This window comes from Besnoitia besnoiti, chromosome IX (genome assembly GCF_002563875.1).
Source record: "Besnoitia besnoiti strain Bb-Ger1 chromosome IX, whole genome shotgun sequence".
NCBI classification, from domain to species: domain Eukaryota; phylum Apicomplexa; class Conoidasida; order Eucoccidiorida; family Sarcocystidae; genus Besnoitia; species Besnoitia besnoiti.
Genome location: NC_042364.1, coordinates 97,427 through 119,051, shown reverse-complemented (window position 1 = coordinate 119,051; position 21,625 = coordinate 97,427). Strand labels below are relative to the sequence as shown.

Here is a 21,625-nt window from a genome sequence, read left to right as displayed (position 1 = left end):
CGGTGGCTTCTGCTTTGTCTCAGCCGGAACGCGTCCGCACGTATGGCGGCTGGAAACCCCTGTGCGCGTTACAAATAACATTCCCAGCGAGACGAAGGAAGTTGAAGGCAGGGGGCCGAGAGTTCCGGGGAACAACCCACTTTGAAGCGTTCAGCTTTCAGAACCCTGTATCACGTCTCCCGCACCTCAGGGGATGGATACGTTGCTGAACCCACGAGCTCTAACACCACTGCGTGTAGCCAAATTTGTCAGCAGCTCTGAAGTTTGGGTAGGGCGACGATGTGACTGCACTACTCTCTGATCCCGGTGACAGCGGGGCAGCTGTCAGCGGGATTGCCGTGGCGGCGGACAACCCCGTAATGCAAATAACGTACACATAATTATACATACATACACCTATACGCGCCTGCGCCGAATGATGGAGACAGGTGTGCCCCCGTGTGCCTACGCAGCATTTTGCCGTACTTAGAAACACGCCTTGTGTCATTTACCGCTACCTAGGAATCTGGCGAGGAGACCTAACCCCACATAGATGTGTAAGTTGTGTTCAAAAGTAGCTCATATTCTCTGAACGAGCACACGTCGAATTTGTCTATTATCGGTGATTTGCATGACTGCTTCATTGACGAGAAGTGCGTCGCCACACCGTGTAGCGGCAGGACTTGCTACACGCAAAGAGAAACGCCAAGTCCTTAAGCGTCTGCCAAACCGGCGAAACATGTTGACAGACGAAACCAGCCATCTCCGTTACGCGAGTGCGCGCGAGCGAAGCGCACGCGCTTTACAGAGATACAAACGGGTACGCCGGAAACAATAAAACCACAATCTCAACAAGCTCCTGCCACTGGTGCAGCGATTTGGAACGAGAGGGGACAGAACACCGTCATGAAAGTAACTGCCGCCGGATATCGCACGCCACACGGCAACGGCTAGGTACCACTGGGCACAAACTACATTGTCGCAGCCTTACGGGGATCTGCATATGCATATATATATATATATATATATGTATATATATATATGTATACATAATGCCGGGTACAGCAAATGCGGCGAAACATCGTGGTGCCACCTCTTGTGTATTTCGCTTCGTGTAATTGCATCTTTCTTCGGGGCGTTTGTTCACCCCGCTTTCACGAAGGGTGCCGATCGGTGATACTTGTGCTGGTTTCCAGATACATATATATATATATATATATATATATATATATATATCAGTTTGCATGCTTGCATAGATGTGTTCCATTATGGACACACATCGCCCACGGAGCGCATATATATACATATATATATGAGTACCTGCCTTGTGCGAGATGCCCTTTCACGTTTTTCCCCTGAATTTGTGGTACTGTTGAAACTGTTTGATTGCGTCGACCAGTTGTGCTCGAGTGCGGCTGTCTACGATGCTGGCGAGGACGAAGTTCACTTCGTCTTCGCCGCGGTCTCCCGAGGTTCCGCCCTCCAGCGCCGCATGCAGCACGGGCACGAGAGCCTGCTGGAGTCTCTGCACCTGCGCGACGAATTTTTTTCGCGAGCTCTGCCAACTCAGTTCGCGCGCGCGCTCGCGCTCAATCCAGCAATACTTCGCTTTCTCGCCAGCGTCTGCGCCCTCCAATCGAGACTGCGTCTCCTCCCGAGCCAGCACTTGCCTCAGAAGCGCCTCGAGAGGCCGCGCTCCGAGGCGCACCCCGGCGCTTGCAGGTGCCGCTGGGGAGGGCTGCTCAGGCTCCGTTTCGGGAGGCGCGGCTCGCGCCTCGTCTTCGCCTAGCGGGGAGAGAGAGGGAGCGAAAGCCAGCAGGGCATGCGCATTCGACGAAATGTGAATTACCAACACGTTGAGGACGTGCCTGACGGAGACGATCTCCGAGGCAAGAAGCAGAAGCAACCGGCGGATCGCGTGCTTGAGGGCGAAGGACGAAGTTCCCGCCGCAAGAAAATGATTCAGACGCTCCAGCGCGCGCGCCAGGAAGTCCACTAAATCCGAGGAGGTGCTGCGAATTCGAAAAAACGCAGAAAACGCGTCAGAATGCCATCCGGAAGCGGCGAGCACGCACAGGCGACCCGGGGGCGAAACACGCCGAGACAAGTCACAACGCACGAGACGCCAAAACAACCACACGAATGTCCTCCAATATGTCTTCTTCGCCTTCTTTCATCTTGCTCGCTGGGCTCGATTGTCCCTTTCAAGCACGGACGTGACCACGCCGCCTGCATGCCACCTCGGAGGCGATTCACAGAAACCACAGTTATCCCGCCTCTCCCGCCTCGCAAATTCCCTCTATTTTCCGTCGCGTTGTGCGCAATCCGCGACCCTGGCCTTAGCATTTGTCTATTCCGTTTCCTCCTCCTTTCTTCCCTCGATTTCTCCCTCCCGCGTGCCCACGGCCGCGCCGCGCCGAAGTGACGGAGGAGACCGAAGCGGCTCTTAGGCCACTTCGTTTTTTTGTCTTTCTTCGTCTTACAAAAGGTGTGGCGCGAGCGGGAGAAGACGCAGGACGTCGCCGAAGAGGCCCGTGACCGCGTTCTCGAGACTCTGCTGTCGGAGCCGAGGATGCAGCAGCAGCAACACCAGCGCGTGCAGGTGGCGCCCGGTCTGGGACTGGAGGGCCTCCACGAGTCCTCGTTGCAGAGAAGAAGACGAAAAGGAAGACGAAGACGCGACGACAGGCGCGCGCGCTGCAGATGGGCACGCGGCGGACGGGGGCAGGCGCGTCTGCAGGCTGAAAACGGAAAACGCAGTTGAGCGGTGAAAGCATGAGACACCCCTATGAGGCATTCGTTGTGACAGCGCTGCTGTTGTCAAAGTCACTTCGCTTCCCCCACGCCACTGTGGCGCCAATCGCACCGAAGCATGCAGAACATGTCATTTCATTTTTCATTTGAGACTTTGTCTTTAAACGCCCCTCCAGCCCTCGCGTTTAGGTTCCCTCCCCGTGACAGCTCTCCAATTGAGCGAACGCCGGGTCTGCCCTCGTTTCCTTCTTGGTCTGTGTGATGTGCCTCTGCGAATCCCGACTTCCGTCGCCATTTGTTTTCGGTTCCTCCCTTTCTTAGGTTTTGGGGTTGTGACGACGTTTTCTTCACTCTCTGCGTACTGCTGTGTCAGAAGATCGGTGAAGAGTCTGGCGCCGCAGGCGACTTGAGCGCCGAGAGCCTCCAACTGCGTCAGCGCAGGGGCGGCCGCTGCTGCGTCGCCGCCGGCCTTCTCAGAAAAGCGAAGCGAACGCTCTGAAAGCAGCGACACGGAGTCAGGCGCGCAAAAGCCCTCCTAACTCCCCAACAAAAAGTTTCATAGATTTATTTACATAGATTCATATATATATGTATAGGTGTATGAAATCAGGTTGAATGCTTAGGAGGCAGGTGTGCGAAGACTCAGCAGAAAGCGGAGCTACCCACACCGTTGTCGCCGCAGCATACGCCTGCGAAAACCAAGAGGCTTGCACCGAACCAGTGTCAGACAGTCTTTGCGGTAGGTGTCTTCGCGCCTCTAGACGCATTTGGGTGAGGCGTTTTCAGCTGATGGATAAATAGACACAAAGCGAACGCCGAGTTGCAAACGGTCGCATACACTGGCCATTCCAGGCGATACCAGCAGAAATCGAGACATCAGTACATGTGTAGAAATCCAGATATATATGTGGAGAACGAGCCCGAAACACAGACGCAGAGATCGCTGAACTCCGGAGCACCCGTACGTAGGCGGGTCGGTACACAGAGACACAGTGACGACCTCTCGAGTGTACGCATGCGTGCGCGTCTCCGTTTTTCCTGTGAGTCAGAACACTCTTACAAGCGATTCGATCTGTTCCGTGGCTGTTTCGCGTTCGCGAGCAGCTCCCTGTCTTGTGGACTGTGCTTACTTCTCGCTTCCCCAGCTAGGAAGAACGCTGCGCCGGCTAAGGCGCACGTCGCGTGCCCGAGTCGCTGACAGAGGCCCTGCTGCACGACGAGGCTCCACCGCTCCGCCAGCGCGCGGTCGGAGACCGAAACCGTCTCTCTGCGCGCGTGCGGGCGCCCGGCGGCCTCTGGCACTCCAGGTGCGTGCGTTGGGAATACCTGCGAAATTTCGCTGAGAAAGTTTTCCCGGTTTTTTTCCTGCGCGTCAACGAGCGAGAGCCTGTCGGCCTCGCACGTTCGCGCGCAGGCCCCCTGCAGCGTTTGCAGCACCACGCAGAGGATCTCAACGAGCGGAGGCGAGCGACGCGAGGAGAGCGACGAGGAGGAGCAGCGGACGAACGCCACACGCAAGCACCGAATCAACTCCTGGCGCTCGCTGAGAAGCGAGGAAAGGGCTTCGGCGACAGCCGCACTCTGCAAGGCGGCGCGGCGGAACGAGGCGTAGCGTGCGGCAGCGCACGACGACGAAGGCGGAGAAAAGGAAGACGAAACAAAAGGTGGAGAAAGGGCGGAAAGCTCAGCAAGAGAAGATGCAGCGGCAGACTCAAGCCGACAGAGGATCTGGATGAAGAGGGAAGATGGAAGGTCGTGCATAAGCGCCCGCCAGCACCTGAAGACAAACAAAAACCCCCGCTCGCCCCGTTGCCATGTGCACACATATCGTGGATTTAACAACCACGCGTTACCAAAGGCACACTCAGATTGTGCGTGTACGAAAAAAGAATTCAAATACAAATATGGAGATGTCCGTCTGTATATATATGAATATTTGTTTATGCCCTCCCTTGAAAGCGCCAATGCGCAGGTGCCCAGTTGAGCCCACGGGTTGATAATCGTATGCAGAGCTGCAAACGTGTGCGTGTTTGTTCAAACACTACAGACGCGTACGTCTGTGTAAGTTCGAAATATTGAATTTCAAATGAAAGGGACTTGCCTGGCGGTCGCTGGCGCTTTGAACTGGTCGCGGCCGGTCTGCGCGCGGCGCGGCGGCTGCCGCTCCACTCGCGTTTCCTCCTCGTCTTCACCGAATGGCGGTGTTTCTCGCGGGGGCGGGCGGGCGGCGAGCGACGCGGAGGCCTCGCCGATCTCGTCGGTCGTCATGGCGAGCAGGAGATCCGTCAGCGCCCGCGTGCGGCTGACCCAGGCGTTCTCGAAGGCCCGATGTAGGTCTCGCCCGTCCTCCTCGCCGTCGCCCTCCGCTGCTTCGTTTTCGCGCGGCGCGCTCCGCGGGCGCCGCGCCGCCCCCCAGAGAGAGGTCAGGAAAAGCAGCGCCAGAGCGAGACTCCGCCTCAGGAGAGTAGCGCAGAGGCGCGCCGCCAGCCGGTGCGTCGCGGCGGCCTCTCGCAGGCGACCCTCTGCAGGCCCTAAACTCGCTTCACACCCTACACTCGCCCGGGGGGGATCGCTTCGACACGAGTTCAGGACTTGAACGAAGAGGCGCGGAGCTCCGCCGCTCGCTGCTGCCCACGCGCACGATGCAGAGGAGCAGTCACGACGGGCTAGGGGACACGGAGACAGTGGTGACAGAGAAGCCGCGCCGCGCGAGCCTGAGGCCGCCGACGCAGCGGAGGCGGCCTGTGCCTCGCTACCGCCCCCTTCACCCTGCAGCAGGCGCAGTCCGTCTCCCAGGAGCTCGAGGAAGGCGGAGATGTCTGCGCATGCGTCTCGCGACTTGCTCAAGCTCGCGGCCTCACTCAAGGCGCTCAAGAGCCGGCCTTCCGCCCGCGCAGCCGCCGTCCCGTCGTCGCCCTGTGCGCAGAAGCCAGCGAGCGCCTCTGCCGCGCAGACTCGTGCAGGCGCCTCGGGGTCGGTCCTGTCCGCGGTCGCGTCGCTTCGCGGAGTCTTCGCCGTCGTCTCCTCGCGCGCCGCCCAGGCGATGAGCGCGAGCGCGCTCCACGCGAGGCGCGCAGTCTCCACAGCTGCGTGCTGCGCTCTCACGTCGTCGTCTCCTGCGCCTGCCTCTGCGTCCTCTGCGGCGGCGGATGCAGCGCGGACCGGCGGCGGCGACGCACGAGAGCGCGAGCGAAGCGCGAGGCACTGCGCAGCCATGCACTGAAACAGACGCGCGGGCGTCAACTGCTCGCGAAGCGCGCGGAGGAAACGCGCGACGAGTTCCGCGCATCTGCCGCGCAACTCGCCGCGCGCGCTCACGTTCGCTGGGACGGCGCTCTCGGCGCCGCGATGCCGCCGCGCACTGCTGCGCCACCCGTCCTCGTGGTGCGCCCGCCGCCACGTCGCCGCGTGCGCTGCAGCTCTCTGAACGCAGGCAAGGAGCAGGCGCGAAAGTCGCAGCGAAGAAAGCGACGGTGCGGAGACCGGCGCGGAGGCCGCCGAGTGCGCAGACGCGAAAAGAGCCTTGAAGGAGCCTTGCGCAGCCGCGCGGGGGCTTGCTGGCCTCAGCTGCGAGGCAATCCGCGCGGCGACGGCTCTCGCGAGAAGGCCGCCATCGTGTGGGCAGGGTCGCGCCCGTCCTGCGTCTCCGCCGTCACCTCCGTCCTCGCGCGCGGCCTCTCGCGCTCGCTCCTTCGCCTCCGTTCTGCGCTTCTTCTTCTCGAGGGCGTCGGCGCCCGTCGCAGCGTCGCCGCGCGGCTCTGCCTCCTCGTAGGCCGACCCGAGCGCTAGCACAGACGAGAAGATCTGAGCGAGAATCTGCACCCCTGCGCCGTCCTCGCCGCACCCTCTGTCTCCCTCCGCCGTCCCCTCGCGCATTTTATGCTCTTCGTCTCGGGGTCCTTCTTCCTCTGCATGTGCCTGTTCAGGCTCTGCTGCGGTGCGCGCATCGACCTCCCACAGCAAATCCGCGAGCGCCTCGCCGAGTTTCTCCGCTCTTTCGCCTTCCTCAACGGTGGCGAGAAGTCGTCTTTCGTCCACCCGACATGCCTCTGAAGCGTGCGCACGCTGCGTCTCTTCCTTGACTTCTCCCCTGCAGCGGCTCGCCTCGTCCGCGCGCTCCTTAGGCGCCGCTTCGCCTGCCAGCGCCACGTGCGAGGCGACGAGCTGCAGCAGACCGCGGACAAGCTCGTCCGCCGCGCACACCTCACGCCCCCCTGCGCAGGAGGAAAGCGCGGAGCTGGCTGAGAGAGAGGAGAGCGACAGGCACGCAGATGACGGCGAATCGAAGCAGGGGAATGAGACAAGAGACTTTGGGCCTCCAACGCGCGCGCGCAGCAGCGTCGCCAGCGCCGCAGGCGCCCGCACGGCGCCACCGCAGGCCACCGTCCGCGCGAGCGCCTGCAGCAGCTCGACCTCCAAAGACGCAAACAGAGGCGCACAGAATGAGCAGGCGGGCGCAGAAGGACTCGAGCAGAGAGCCAAGGCGGCTCGAGGCGGCAGCGAGGAAAAGCTCTCCGTCCTCCGCGCGAGTCCGCTGTGTGTCGCATGCGCCTGCAGCACCGCCGCGAGGGCGCGCCAGAGCTCCTCTTGCACGTCGAGAAGCGGCGGTCTCTCTTCGGCATCTTCAGTGCGCTCGCCGCAGATCTTTGGGGCGCGAATCGCGAGCGAGGCGTACAGTGGAGGCAGCTGCGCGAGGAAGAACTGAACGAGCTTCGTGAGCTCGCGAGCCGCCGCCACTGGCTCCTCAACTTGGCGCAGCGTCTCTGCGTCCCGCTGGGGCGTCGACTCGCGTGGCGCTTCGCCGTCATCGCCCCCCTTCGTCTTCCGCTTCTTCCGGCTCTGGCTCTCGAGCGCCGCCTCCGCTCCCTCGGCGTCTTCGTCCGCAGTCGTCCGCTGCTTCTTTTGCGCCGCATCCGCTGTCGGCTCGCCGTCCGCGACGAGGAGGCCCTCGAAGGCCTCGCGAGCCGCGCGCAGCTTCTCGGCGAAGGCGCGCAGCACGAACGGCTGAAAGGCCTGCACATCGAACAGCGCCGGCAGCGCTCGCCGGCCGGCGCCGCAACAGAGCTCGAGGGCGGCGTGTGCGATGCCCAGAAAGTCCGCGTAGGAGAGCGCGGCGGCGCTCGGCAGCCTCTCCAGGCCTGCGAACGCAGAGACCTTCGCTCCGCGCGAGCGCAGGGCTTTGAAAAGCAGCGGGAGGTGATCGACGAGAAACTCTGCAGGACCCGCGAGGGACGAGGACGGCCCGCCGCGCCGCTGGGCGCCCGCCAGCCAGCGGAGGAGCCGCGCGGCGACGCGCGCGTCCGCCGCCTCGTCGGTCTGCTGTGTGTCGTGCGAGCCGCGCATGTCGTCGTTTCTCGAGAGAAGCAGCACCAGGAGGCCTGCCTCGACGGCGAGGTGGGACGCCGGCGGGCTGGGGAACGGCGAGCGTGCATCCACGCTCTGCGCGCGAGCCTCTCGCCGCTCTTTCTTGTTCGGCCGCCTCAGCGCCGCATCCACGAGGCGCAGCAATTGCGCCTTGAGGTCGCGCTCGAGAGCCCGCTTTTCAGATTTTCCGACGGCGGCGCCCTCCGCGTCGTCCTCGGCACTGCGCCCTGCCGGCAGGGCGGGGACTTCGTACGCCTTGAGCAGCGCCGCGACGCCGCCGAGGGCGAGGAGGAGAGAACTGTGCGAAGCCGTCCACAGGGCGTGGAGGCGGCGCACCGCCGCGCAGCCTTCGTCCTCCTCTCGCGCGGCGGGCAGCGGCAGCGCCTCGCGGAAGACGGGCGTCGCCTCGTCGCGGCGCAGGCTGTCCAGCGCGAAGGCGGTGGCGCGAGACCAAAAGGCCTCCAGCGCAGGAAGCGCCGCCTCCAGGTGCCGCCCCGCGAGCTGTTGATTCCGGCGCGAGCCGCGCAGCGCCTGCACACCGCGGAGGAAGGCCGCGAGCAGAGCGCGCCCCGCGCAGACGGCGACTATCCGCTTCTCCCAGAACTGCACACGCTCCTTCTCGGCCGGCTCCTCCTCCTGCGCGCCGGTGGGCACCTTCTTCCATGCGCACCGCGCGCGCCGGTAGGCGGCGTCGGTCTGCGTCAGCAGCGCGAGGAACTGCGAGGCTAGCGGCGCGAGCTGCGCGGGGAGCGTCGCCTGCGCCAGACTCTCCACACGGTCCACGACGGCTGCAGAGAGGCAGAAGCCGCCCGAGAAACGCGGCGCGCCGCACGCGGCGGCGGCCTCCTCCGCCTCCGCCTCCTCTTGTCTCCCGGCAGTCCGCGCCTGCATGCGCTCGCCGCCTTCCTGCTGCAGCTGGGCGAGCCCGCGCAGCAGCTTCTGCGCAAACACGTTCCCGCCGCCTCTCTCCTCCTTCGCTGCGGCGTCGTCCGCCGAAGACGCCGGCTGCGCGGCGGACGAAGCCGAGAGGCTGAGCCACGTCTGGAGGCGCGTGAGGAGACTCGGGAGATCGTGAAGCGAGGCAAAGGTCGAGAAGAGCGACGCGAGGAAGGCCTCGCTGGGCAGGGCGGCCGCGCAGCCCGCGAGCGTCGGCGAAGACGCCGAGGGCGTCGCCAAGCCCGCGGCTATTGAAGGCGAGAGAAGCGAACGCAGCTGGAGCGCGTCGCGGCCAGGCGACTCGGCGTCTCGCCGCGCCAGAGTCCAAGGCAGCAGCAGATCGCGCTCGCGCTCCGCGAGCGCAAAGAGGGGCAGAAGAAGCCTCTCTTCGGCGAACGCAGGAGAGTGCTGAACGGCGATCGAGAGACTCTCCCAAAGGCGCTGCAGCTGCCGCAGGACGCTCGCGCGCGCGCAGGCGAACTCGGCAGACGAACGAGGCGCAGCTGAACTCGCGGGGCAAAAGAGACCTGTCCGCTCCGCGTGCGCGAGCGTGGAGGCGAGACGCACCACCAGTGAGCACGCAAAGCTGATTAGGCTGTTGTGCTGAAGGCCGAGCGCGTCGTCTCGCAGCGAAAGCAGAGGAAGCGACGACGACGAAGACGTGATACTGCAGTCCGCACGCAGCCGACATCACAGCCGCCACGCAGCCCAAGTCTTGCCTTTCAGACATCTACACATAGCTACACATACATGTAGATATATATATATGTAATATAAGCATGTAAGCACATGGCTGTGCGACGCATGGATATGGGTGCTGACATACATCGAGATCGATTAATAGAAATAGGTAAGTAAAGAAGCGGGAGAAAGAGGTAATTTTTGCGCAAGGGGCGGCGTAAAGCAGGCGTCCGCAGTTGTCCTAAATCCATAGAGAGCTAGCCACCATCCGCTGTGTGTCTATCGAAAGGAGGTGTCAGTCGATGCATTGATTCAGACGAGAAGATGTCGAAAAGCGCCGCGCATGTCGGCTTCGGCTGCAACGCCGGTCTCTACTGTCGCCGTCGCTGAGACGGATGCTGCACTTACAAGCGCCAGGTCACGACGAGCGAGTTGAGTTCTGTCTCCTTCAGGAACAGCAAGTATCCGTCAAGCGCGGAGACTGCGGGGGCTCCACGTCCCTCGCCGGTCACCTCGTCCGCGCGCGCCTTGTCGCGCTTTCGCTTCTCGCGGCGCACGGGCTCGCGGGGCGGCGGCGGCGTGGCGGCTGCGGTGGAGGGTGCGGCGAAGAGGCGCTGCAGCGGCGCGAGGATCTCCAGGAAGAAGAGGAAGCCGTGGAACGGCTTCACCGCTGCGGAGGCGAAGGCCGCCGCGGGCGCGCCCGCAGAGGCCACGGTCGCCTCCGGGAACCCGCGCTCGCCGGCGGCGCCCGCGAGCTTGTCCTCCAGCGCGCGGGCGAGCTGCGTCATGAGCTGCGACGCGAGCGGCGGCAACAGCAGAAAGACGCCTGCCGTGGCGAGGCGGTCGCGCAGCGCGAGGAGACTGCGGCGTCCGCCGGAGCCGCGGGCTCCCGCCTCCGCGGACGGCTCCGTCTCCCGGTTTTTGTCGCCGGCGCGCGCAGCTCGCTCGAGCTCGAACTGCGTCGCCACGACGCATGTGAGGCACGCTGCCAGCCGCTGCGCGGACGAGGGCTTGCCGCTGTGACTGCGACTGCCTCCCCCTTTGGGGTCTTCCTCTAGCTGCGACTTCTCGTCCTCGGGCAGGGGACGCGCCTCGCTGCCGTCGTCGGCGTCACCAGTCGCAGCGCGGCTTGCGGCCTCCAGCGCCTTCTGCTCCGCCGCGAGTTGACTGTCGACGAACGTCGAGAAGGCGTGGGAGCGCAGGAACGCGAGGACGTCGGTGTGGGTGTGGGACACGAGGAGCGAGAAAACCGCCGCGATCTGCGTCTTCGCACCCTCCGCCGCAGCCCACAGCGCGGCCGCCGCAGAGGCCCAACGCGCCTCAGACCGCTTCCGCTTCTGCTGGCTCTTCGTGCGGGCGGCCTCGAGCGCCGAGGCGTCATCGGGGAAGGCGCCGCGCGTCTGAATTTCCGTCTGCGCTGCATGCGCGAGACCTTGAACATAGAAAAGCAGCCATAGAAGAGGCTTCGGCGCCACCCTCGGAGCCGCGGCCGCTGAAGGCAAAGAGGGGGAGGAGGGCGCAGGTGTTTGGCAAAGGAGCGAGCAGACCTGCGCAGCGCTCTGCGGCCGCAGCCGCAGGCGCGCTGCAGCGAAGAGGAAGGCGCGCAAGCACTGTGAAAAGAGCGAAAACAGAGCCGCGAGCGACGCCGACAGCGCGTCGCACGCATCGTCGCCTTCTTCAGCCTCGCGGGCATCTGCAGACGCGGCGCCTGCGGAGGCCTTCTCCAGGATCGCCAGGCTCGAGTCCGCGCCCTCGCCTCCGCGCACAACGGCCGCGCGCAGAAGCTCCGCCGCCGCCGCGACGAGGCTTGCAGCGAGCGATAGAGAAAACGAAGAGGCGTCTGCCGAAGTGGAAGACGCGAGGGAGGCCGGCGGCAGCCAGGAACCGGCGGCGGAGAGCAACAGCGCGGCGCGCAGGATCTCTGTCGTGCCTCGACAAAAGATCTGAAACGCGCTGTCCTCCGCCCCCTCCTGTGCGAGCTCCGCAGCCTCAGCAGGCGAGACAGAGGCCAGCGCCGCGAGTGCAGAAGAGGGAGAGTCTCGGAAGGCGTCTGCCCAGCCCGCGGGAAGCAGGGTTTGTTCGGAAGCACCTCGAAAGAAATCGCATTCCTTCGCCTCGACGCGTGCGCACGCACATCGAATCTCTCTCTCCACCACGGTCACGAGTAGATTCACCTGCTGGTGAATAAGGGGCGAGCTTTGCGCGGCCGCCCTCGACCCTCGCGGGAGTCCTTCGTCGCTCGCGGGTGTGTCTGGATCAGCAGCGGGTGAAGACGCGGCGCGCGCGAAGCGCAGAAGCAGCGAAAAGAGGATGATCTCGCGCGGCGAGCGAAACAGAGACGCGGAGGAAGAAGAAAACAACTTGTGGGCATTCTTTAAACGATGCAGAGAGTCCTCAAGACTCCACCAGAGCTGCTCAGACGTCCACGGGAGCGCCGCCAACGCGCAGTCCGCAGGAGAACAAGACTCTAGAGAAGAAGGGGAAGAATAGCAGGAAGAGGGAGAACAAGAAGGAGGAGAGGAGCGGGAGCACGCGGCCTTTCCCGCCTCGCGGTGTATCGCCATCGCGAGGTCTCGCTTGGAGCTGCGTGTGGAAAGAAATGAAAAAAGTGTGAACGACGGACGGAAGGCAGAGGCCCTCTTTTCTTCTCCGTCATAGAAGAGGAAGTCGATCCTTGGAAACGAAAAATGAAACTGCGAAAAGGCGGCCTTCTTGTCTTCCCTAAGCTTGCTGGCGCAATGGGGACAATCGCGCGACTCGACGCGGAAGGAAGCGGCGAAGCACGGCTTCCTTCTCTGCTCGAATAGCCTCTTCAGTGGCTTCGCGCCCTCTCGCCCACTGTTTCAATTCGTCATTTTCCCTCTTCTTCCAGTTTCAGCGCCGCGGCCGAGCGAATCGCGCACCCCACAAGATCCGCTGACCGAGAGGCGAGCGAGTAGAGATTTCTTCGGGCTTGCGCCCGTCAACCGGCGAAAACCTGAGCGTTCGCCGCATGGAAGGCTCTGGAAAGCGAGGAAAAACTACGGACTTCACCGGGAAAGAATCAAGCTGATAGTCCTCTTTCTTCAACCTCGCTGGCGCAATCGACTCTCTCTCGCGTTCGCTTCGAAAAAGCTCTCGGCGCAGCGCTCGACCTCACCGTCCGCGTGAGCCCAGATAAAATTAAAAAAAAGGGGAAAAGACTGAAAAATACGCAGCAGCGCGAGAGGAGCATGTGCGACAAGACGGGCATTTTGCCTTCTTTTCAGCTGGTGTTTTGGTCAGGAAACCAGTCGACAGCTACGGAGACCAACCGCCAGAAAAAAAAAACGGCTTCCTCTCCCTGCATGCGGAGTGAGCGACAGAAGACAGTGAACCGGACCTAGCGGCAGCCAACGCGAAATACACGAAGACCGCTTGTCTTCTGGATATGTGGTTCCCGCTCGGCCTCAATAAGACTTATTCTTTCAAAAGTCTTCCTTTCTTTGTGCGCTCCCTCACCCGAGCCCCCTCGTCGTCTCTGCGTCTTGCCTCGATTTACACGTCGGCTGCGCACCTGTCGGTGACGCACAGAGGGGAAGACGACGTCTTCGTCGAGTGAGATGCGAAGCCTCTTCACTCTCTGCTTTGCAGAAGCGCCTTCGCCAAGGGATGTTTTTGCGTTGTTTCGCGTCTTTTCGTGTTTTTCGTTATCTTTCCAGTAGCGGTCCTTACCAGGGGCATGCGAGAGAAGGCACCGCCGGGGAAGGCCTGCATGCGAGCGTGGAGCGGCGGCAATAAAGCGGAATGAAGAACGGGAAACGCGCACCTTCTCTCGCCTCGTCTGCTTTTTGATCGAGGTCTAAAAGAACCGATTGGCGGTTTGGCTTTCCTCTGCATTTGTCTTTTCTTCTCTTCTCTTGCCTGTGAGGAGGAGAGCACACCCCGGTTTCACGGCGTAAGGACCTGCTTGCTTCCCGCCTCTGCTTCTTGGCTTGTTTGTTCCTTTTTCATCTTTTCCTTCTTGACGGCCTGCGCGGCCTTTTCATCCGCTTGGAAGCTTTTCTGGCCTCGGGGCAGCTCCGCGCCCTCCCGTGGCCTCTTCTTCTTTGTCGTTTTCTTCCGGATTTTCCGCGTTTTTTTTTTTTTTTGTTTTTTCGTGTTTTTCTCCATCTCGCGGCCACCATGGGAAAGGTAGGCGCTGCGCTGATCGTCGCAGTCGCGGCGTACTTCTCCTACTCGATCTTCACGATCTACCGCGAGACTCAGCCGCCGGTCTACTCTCCCGACGACCAGAAAAACCAAGAAAATCGAGAACCCGACATCAGCACAAATATGTATCCACCCCACCTCCTCCTCACTTTCAACTTCTTCCTGGCGAACGTGCCAAACCTGCCGTCGCTCCGCACTCTCCTCGCGAAAAAAAATGACGCAGTAAGTCGGGGAAACCGCAGAAACCGAAGTATTTCTACGTATTTATCAACGCATCTCTATGTAGCCCCGGCTCTCTCTATATACTGTCTACGCGTGTGTGCGCGTGTGTAGGCCTGTGTTAGTGCCGTGTTGGACGCTGACTGAGGGTGAGAGTGAGAAGCCGACAGGAGCTCGGGAAGCTGGGGTTCTCAGCTTCGTCCTAGCTCGGCTCGTTCGTCTGTACAGAGCGAAAGCGAGCTCCTCTGGCCTCCATCTGTTTAGGGTTTAGGGTGTCTGTTTTGTGCTGGAATCCTTCGGCGAGTGAGGAGAGATGACGAGGAAAGGATCTGCGAGAGTGCAACCAAGGCGACGAGATGGATCTGCTCTCTCCAGAGAGCGTCTGATCGTCGCTCGCGCATTTTTCTTCTTCGGATCCGTGCCGCCACGTCTGTGAGCTCCGCGCATTTTTTTTTTTTTGCTTTTTTCTCAGCAATTTGTTCACCTCGGGAGCGTCGAGAGGCGGCCGTACAACTGGGAAGGCGAAGCGGCGCTGCGCGTCGAGGAGCAGAAGTCGTGGAGCTTCGCGGAGCGACTCAAAGACGCTTTGAACTTCTCGGGAAAGGAAAAATCTGAACTCGAAATCACCATTCCTGAGCAGTTTCGGTGAGGTCCGCAGAGGCTCGTTTAAGGCGTCGAGGCGTTCAGAAGCGGAAGAAAAGTTTCCTGTGCGAAGCTGCAGCAGGGCTTGCTTCACTGCGGCGGCAAGGCTTTCGCCAGGTGGTGCAGCTGAGAAATCTGCGCATGTGACTCTGGTGGCGCGGTGTTGTCTCCTGAGGGACTCTCACGGTCGTCTCCTGAGCCGTCGCGCGCGGCGCCTGGTGATCTTTCACGTCGCTGTGCCACCCCAGTCGTCAGGGTCTTTGGCTTCTCTCTGGAGCTTCGATGGCGGAGTCGCTTTCGTTTTTTGTTTTGTGTGGCTTTAGCGGTGATGAGCGCGTTGCTCGCCGACGGCAGTGTTGGAAGGGCAGGCGGACAAGGAGTGAAGACCGGACTGCAGCACTCCTGCTTCTTGAGTCTCAGTTTTTCAGTTTTTTGTTTTGATCTTCTCGCAGACACAACAGGACGCTCTTCTTTCATGTGCGCGCGCAAGACGCGGGATCAGGCGATGAGTTGCCGATGCAGGTGGTGCAGCGACTCTCCTCTCCCGTCGTTCCAGGTAGGATCCGCTGGACCTCGAAGATCACGGCTGCGCGTCTTATTGGCGAGGATGTGTCTGCAAATCCTTGTGAACTGGGTTTCCGCCGACAGCTGAGAGGTCGAAGACAGGAGGCGTTTGGGCTTACCTGTCTCGCCAGGCTTCCTGCGTCTCTCCTGCGCGTCCATCACTGCTCGTTCTCTCTCGCTCCTGTTTTCTCTCGGGGCTTCCTGTCTGCGGGACCGTAGACGCAGGAGTGGCAGCGACTGGCCGTGTACCTGGCTGTCGCTCTCTCTTCTTCTCTGCTGTGAGGCTCTCTGTTGTTGCGGGAGAGAGGGGAGCATGTTTTGCGCAATCCTCGCCGTCGTGGAAGATTTTTGCGGGTGCGTTGAGTGCTGCGCTGGGGCGGGTGTTTGCTGTGGTGTGTCACGTGCTTTTCGGCGTGCGTGCTCTCTGCTTGTTCGCTGACTTTTGTGCCATTTTCTCTGCTGCCTAGTCTGTTTCTGCGTCCTTTAGATCACTTGAAGACGCTGAAGCGGTACCTGCTCGAGGATCCTTGGGGCGACAAGCTCGCGGAGGCCACGAAGCATCTGCAAGTCCCCCCGCCGCCCGTCGAGTCTGTGCCAGAGTATATCCAGGTACGTGGCTCCTGCCCTTCTTCAGCTCCTTCTCTCATTCTAAAACAAGAACTCCGTTGTGTGGAGAGGCTTGCGGAGTCACCCGCAGCCTGAACGCCGAAAGAACCGGTCGCAAAGAGCGGAAACGCTCACGGGCGGGGATCGTCTGCTCGACGGGAGGGGTTCCTGTCCTCGCCGCAGTTGGGACCTTCAAGCGGTGCGCTGCTTTTGTTTCAAATTTTTCTTTTTAGGTTGGCCCCATTATTGAGCATCGACCTCTGTTGACGGGCGCACTCGAGCGCACCTTCGGCCGGCAGTCCAACATCCTCATTTCCTCGCATCGGGTTCGTTCTCTTTCACTCATTTTTCGCTCCTTCCTGTGCTTCGCGTCGCGCCGCATGATTTGCGTTCCCTGGCGTTCTCGCCTCTCTGTCGAGGCGCTGCGTGTTTCGCGCGTGGCGTCGTTCCGCTTTGTCTCGCTCTCTCGCCCACGATAGGACCTCACCCCGGATAGCGGCGGCTACAGCAAGTAGATATTAAACTAAAACAGGCATCCAAGCACCAGTCAAATTACTCTAGCTGGAGTGCTACAGGCGGACGAAGCCCCTATGCGTCTCTGTCTGCGACGCGCTGTCTTGCTTGGTTCGTTTCTGCGCGGCCGCATGCGGACCTATCGTCTTTTTAGAGTGCACAGGGGCGTCCGCTTCCGCTTCCTTCGCCTCAGAGACTCGTCTTGTGCGGCCTTCGCGCGCACTCGAGGACTGCCTTTCTTGTTGACGCAGAGGCAGCGTGAGAGATTTTTTTTTCCCTTCAGAAGTATCACCTCCCGATTCATCTCAACACCTTCATTTCGCCCGAGGACGAGTACCTGCCGCTCGTCTCGCTGCCGCACGAAAAGTTCGTCCTCCTCTCCGATGAGAAAACGCGATCGGTTGCCAAGACTCCGCTGAAAATCAAATACAAACCCGCAGGTACGCTGTCGCCCGCGCGTCTGGAGAGACGCTTCCAGCGGCGGACTCGCTCGCGCGGACAAACGCGACGCCTTGCAGATAGAACAAACAGATCGAATACGACGTGACTTGAATGAACCGTGGTGCTGTTCTCAAGCTCGCATATATATATACATATATTCATGTATTCTTGTGTATTCATATATATTTTTGTATAAGCACGTGTATAGGCATATACATTCAAAAATATATGTGTGCATGCATGTGCCAGCATATATATGTATGCACCTGTGTTGTCGAGAAAGAAATTCCGCGTTTCTGCGCCGGTTGGCAGGAAGAGTGTGTACCCAACTCATGTATGGAAGTAGAAGAATATTCGAAGCATGCAACTCGGATGCCGCAGAGCGAAGCGCGCTTGCGATTGTGTTGTTTATAATGATTCTCTGGATCGCGGCAGAGGGCTCGGTGCATGCGCTGCAGAGGGCCTCGCCTGACTCGTAGGATCTGACCTCAAGCTGCACGTTGAGATTCTCCATTTTTTTTTCTTTTTTTAGGCTATGCGTCTTGGCTTTTCTTGTTGATCATGACGCAAGCGATGAGTAGCCTCCAGAACATGAAGTTTTCAGCCTATGATGTGAACTCGATGAAGATGATGGTCGGGAGCTCGTCGCCGTGGGTGCTGTTCTTCGTCTACCTCATTTCCCTGCTGCACCTGATCTTCGAGGTGAATTTGGTTTACTCTCTGTCCATCATATTCTCTCTGCCTGTCCTATCGGCACTTTCATATTCTGGTCGCTTATCTCATTCAGCGTTACCTTTCGGAGATTTTATGTCGTGTGCTGGGTCGCGTCGTGGCCTGCGGCAGGTCTCCTCTTCCTGGCGCGTCAGGCTCGGTTGAGACAGTTGCATGCGTGTGTTGGGACGTATACGGTTAAATGTACAGAATTATGCTGAGGTATGGTTTACTTAGAAGTGTTCATATACATATGCGTAGGCATATACATGTATACACATGCATATGCATATATGCATACATACCTATACATATATATGCGTATACATATTCATAGATCTATTGTCCGGTATCGTGTGCCGCGCGCAGGTCAGCGGTGTTCGCACTACGTCTAGTCGCCATTGTAGGCATTTGTTTTTTGTCAATTCCGATTCCATCGAGTGCCTCTATTTCCGCAGCACCTGAGAGTGTGTGTCCCTTTAGGTCTTGGCGCTCTACTCGGACGTGAAATTCTGGAGGGCACAAGAGAACCTCGCGCAGAACTTTTCTGTAGGACGGAAACTCAAGGCGCTTTGTCTCTGTGAAACTCAGTCCCGCCGTCGCTACGTGTCCTGTACTGCGACGCTGAGAGCGCGTGGATGGAGAGCTTGTCATGCTTCCTCTCTATTCTTCCAGCGCTTTCTCGGCGTTGTTGTTTTTCTTCGCTTGCCCGTTCTGCCTTTCGGCGTTGGCGGTGACCTGTACGACGCCATTTCGTCCCTCTCTCTGCCTTGACGCGTTGCTTCTTGACACTTCTGCGTCTCAATTCTGCTCTTCAGGCGAGCGGGTTGCTCATCGAGATGGCGCTGGAGGTCATCACGATTCTCTACGTGCGCGACAACGGAGACTCGTTCCTCGTCCAGATTTTCATTGTCCTTCGTCTCCTGCTCAACGTCTGGAAGCTGAAGAAACTGGTAAGTCGATTTCTCAGCGCTACAAAACGCAGACCGCGATGTATATATATATATATATATATATATATATATATATATATGCGTGTATTTGTATATATTCGTGTGTTTATGTATATATATGTACATATGTATTCTCAATTGCATTTTTGTGTGTCTATACGTATGTATATATATATGTTACACATATATCTATATGCACGCGTATATATGTATATACTCGTGTTCATTTGTATATACATGTTTATATGTGTATACACAATTATATTTTTATATGTCTATGATCTATGCATCTCATCTGCTTTCTGTCTGGTTTTGTTTTCTGGAGGTCCTGGATTGCGTGTTTGTCTCGCTCGACTTGTGGTCCTGTTTTTTTACTTTCTCAGGTCGTCTTCACCATTAGTTCTTCGCCTCCGTACTTCTTCAAAATTCGCGGGCAGTCTGCAGCTCCGTCCTCCTCCAAGGTGGCGAGTGCGGAGGCAGGGAAGGAGGCAAAAGAGGGAAAGGAGAAGAAAGAGGAGGGAGACAAGAAGAAGGCGCCCGCAATCGACTACGAAGAACTTCAGCGCTTCGAGAACGCCTGCATGCGGTGGGCGTCGTTCAGTTTTTTTCGGTTTTTTTTGCGCGACTTCCGGCGACCAGAGAGCGGGATTTCTGTGTCTTTGAGTTGCGGCTCCTTCCGCTCTTTAAACGGTTTTTCGCTTTTCAGGGTTCCGGTGTGGTGACGGTCGCCGCTCATTGTTTTGTGGCCGTGAGCCCATCTCCGTGCTTCTCCACGTTTCTCTGTTCCTGCTGCGGACGTCTGTCTTGGCTGGCTTCACGCGCGGCATATTTCTGCGTTTCTTGGCTGTCCTCTTGTATCTTCAGTTACCTCTTCTTGCTATTCTTGCCTCTGATCCTCGGCATCTCCATCTACCAACTCGTCTACGTTCCGCAGAAGGGCTGGTAAGCGAGCGCGCGCCCCCTCGCCCGCGCGGCAGAATAACTTTGTTTTGAGAAGAGTCGATGCCTCCTCTCCACTCCTTCACTTCACGCACACGATTCGGCCGCATTCTTCAAGGATGCACGCAGAGGCGCGGGCGGCGACGCCGACGTGTGGGATCCCCTGGGAACGTTTTTTAAGTTTCGGTGTGTTTTTTTTTTTTGTCAGCCTATAAGCTCGCCCTGGCGGCTCCGCCGTGAGAAGCGTCCGCGTCGCTCGCGAGGTGTTTTATGCCTGCGATTCGCCTTGCACACCCGTTTTGCAGGTTTTTTTTTTTTCTCAGGTGGTCATGGTTCGTTACCTCGTTGGCGACGTGCGGCTACACGTTCGGCTTCGTCTCGATGACTCCCCAGCTCTTCAGAAACTACAAACTTCAGTCGGTGACGCACATGCCTTGGCGCGTCCTCGGCTACCAGTTCACAAACACCTTCATCGACGACGTTTTCTCGTGCTTCATTCGCATGCCGAAAATGCACAGGTACGCCGTTTGTGCCTCCCTTCACGCATTTTTACTAATTTTTACTTTTTTCTACGTACATTTTTTACATATTTTATTTTTTTTTTTTACGTGCATCGCCACATATCTGCATACCTATATGCGTTTGTAGGTGTGGCTCTGAGTCTCGTTCCGCTCTCACGCGGCGACACTTCGGCCTCCGTGTGCAGCCACACATAGACAGAGAGATGTAGACAGGTAGACAGATACGTAGATAGATTTCTGTGTATGGATGAATGCCTGGTTTATGAGGCTTTTAAATGCGCTGCGATGTGTCTGTGTTTCTTTGTTTCCTAGGATGAGCGTCTTCCGCGACGACGTGGTGTTCGTTGTGTTCCTTATCCAGCGGTATCTTTATCGCCACAACAAACCGAGGGAGGAAGACGAGGACGATCCTGTTGAAGACAAGAAAACGAAATAAAACCGACTCCAAAGAGCCCATCCCTCGCACGGCGACGGAGGCGCATGGCGCAGCTGCAAACATAAGTTTTCATATACATAGATATATGTATATATATGCATACATTTCTATACCTCACCCTAAGTATATGTGTAGGTGGAGCTGCGCCCAATCTATTCATATGTATATATTTTGGTATAGGTGTACAGGTGTGTGTGTATGTGTATGGGCAAGTAGACAGAAGGCGTTGCCTCTTTATTCGCATCTCTGCTAAGAATTGTGGGACTCTGAAGACGGGCTGGGGGCCGGCGTCGTGCTGGCTGTCTGAAAGACCACGGCGTCGCTGGCGCACGCGTGAACATATGCATATATATACATACAGATACATTCACATATATGTACATATATATACATATATGAATATATGTATGTATATTAGCGTACGAATATGTGTATCTGTGTGCATGCGTGTGTAAGGGTTGTGTGTTTCGAGCGAGGCGTGCCTCCGCGCGGACAATTCTGGATCGTATTTTCGTGCTGGGTCGATTTCCATCTCGCAGGATTGAGCGATTTGCGTCTGTCACATTTTCTGCAGAACTCAGGTTCGCAGGTCCATCACACGCGTGCACGCATGTATATTTCGGTGCGCGTATATGCAAATCCATATGCACATACGCATATATACATATATAACGTTATTATATGCATGTGTGTACGTGTGTATGTATGCGTCGGGCTTTAGACTTCGAGAGGGAAAACTGAAAGCGCTTTTGTTGACCCAAGCCGGGAATGCGTCTGCTAGTCGCCCTTTCGTAGATTTCCATGCGCGAGTTGCCGTCGCGTCACGCCTCGAAACTCCGCATCCACAAAATAGCGAAGGACCGCGCGCATGGCTAAGCAGCGTCCGACTTTCGCACGCGCGATAGCTCTACTGCTTCGCGAAAACACTCAACAAAAAAAATCAGTGTATATCATATTAAGCATTGCCGTATCCACATTAATGTCCGCACATAAACATATATATAGTATTTTCAGACCTGCATAATTGGACACGGCTCGGAAACCCTCTGTCTCGGCTCATGTGTTAGCACGTATATATCTATGTGTGTGTGCATAGAAATATATAGTTATATATATGTATGTATATTTCTGTATGCAGAGGTCTTTAGTCAGTTGGGGCGGTGTCGGTGTAGGCGAATAACTGAGCTGGCGATTCT

The 21,625-nt window shown here is 58.5% G+C and overlaps 2 protein-coding genes across 2 annotated transcripts; one reads left to right on the top strand and one right to left on the bottom strand.

Annotated features, from left to right (window-relative positions):
* Positions 1-1,321: 1,321 nt before the first annotated feature.
* On the bottom strand, positions 1,322-12,278 carry BESB_011820 (uncharacterized protein; the record flags this gene model as incomplete). Its single annotated transcript, XM_029359912.1, has 6 exons — positions 1,322-1,991; positions 2,463-2,676; positions 3,085-3,228; positions 3,864-4,510; positions 4,859-9,700; positions 10,123-12,278. The coding sequence occupies 6 exons, from the start codon at positions 12,276-12,278 to the stop codon at positions 1,322-1,324; spliced, it is 8,673 nt and encodes a 2,890-aa protein (XP_029216579.1).
* A 1,579-nt stretch (positions 12,279-13,857) lies between these two features.
* BESB_011810 (cleft lip and palate transmembrane protein 1 (clptm1) protein) lies at positions 13,858-20,429 on the top strand (the record flags this gene model as incomplete). Its single annotated transcript, XM_029359911.1, has 13 exons — positions 13,858-14,106; positions 14,576-14,748; positions 15,198-15,301; positions 15,797-15,918; positions 16,149-16,241; positions 16,712-16,868; positions 17,402-17,571; positions 18,064-18,129; positions 18,399-18,533; positions 18,917-19,119; positions 19,398-19,475; positions 19,796-19,990; positions 20,306-20,429. The coding sequence occupies 13 exons, from the start codon at positions 13,858-13,860 to the stop codon at positions 20,427-20,429; spliced, it is 1,869 nt and encodes a 622-aa protein (XP_029216578.1).
* Between the last annotated feature and the right edge of the window lie 1,196 nt (positions 20,430-21,625).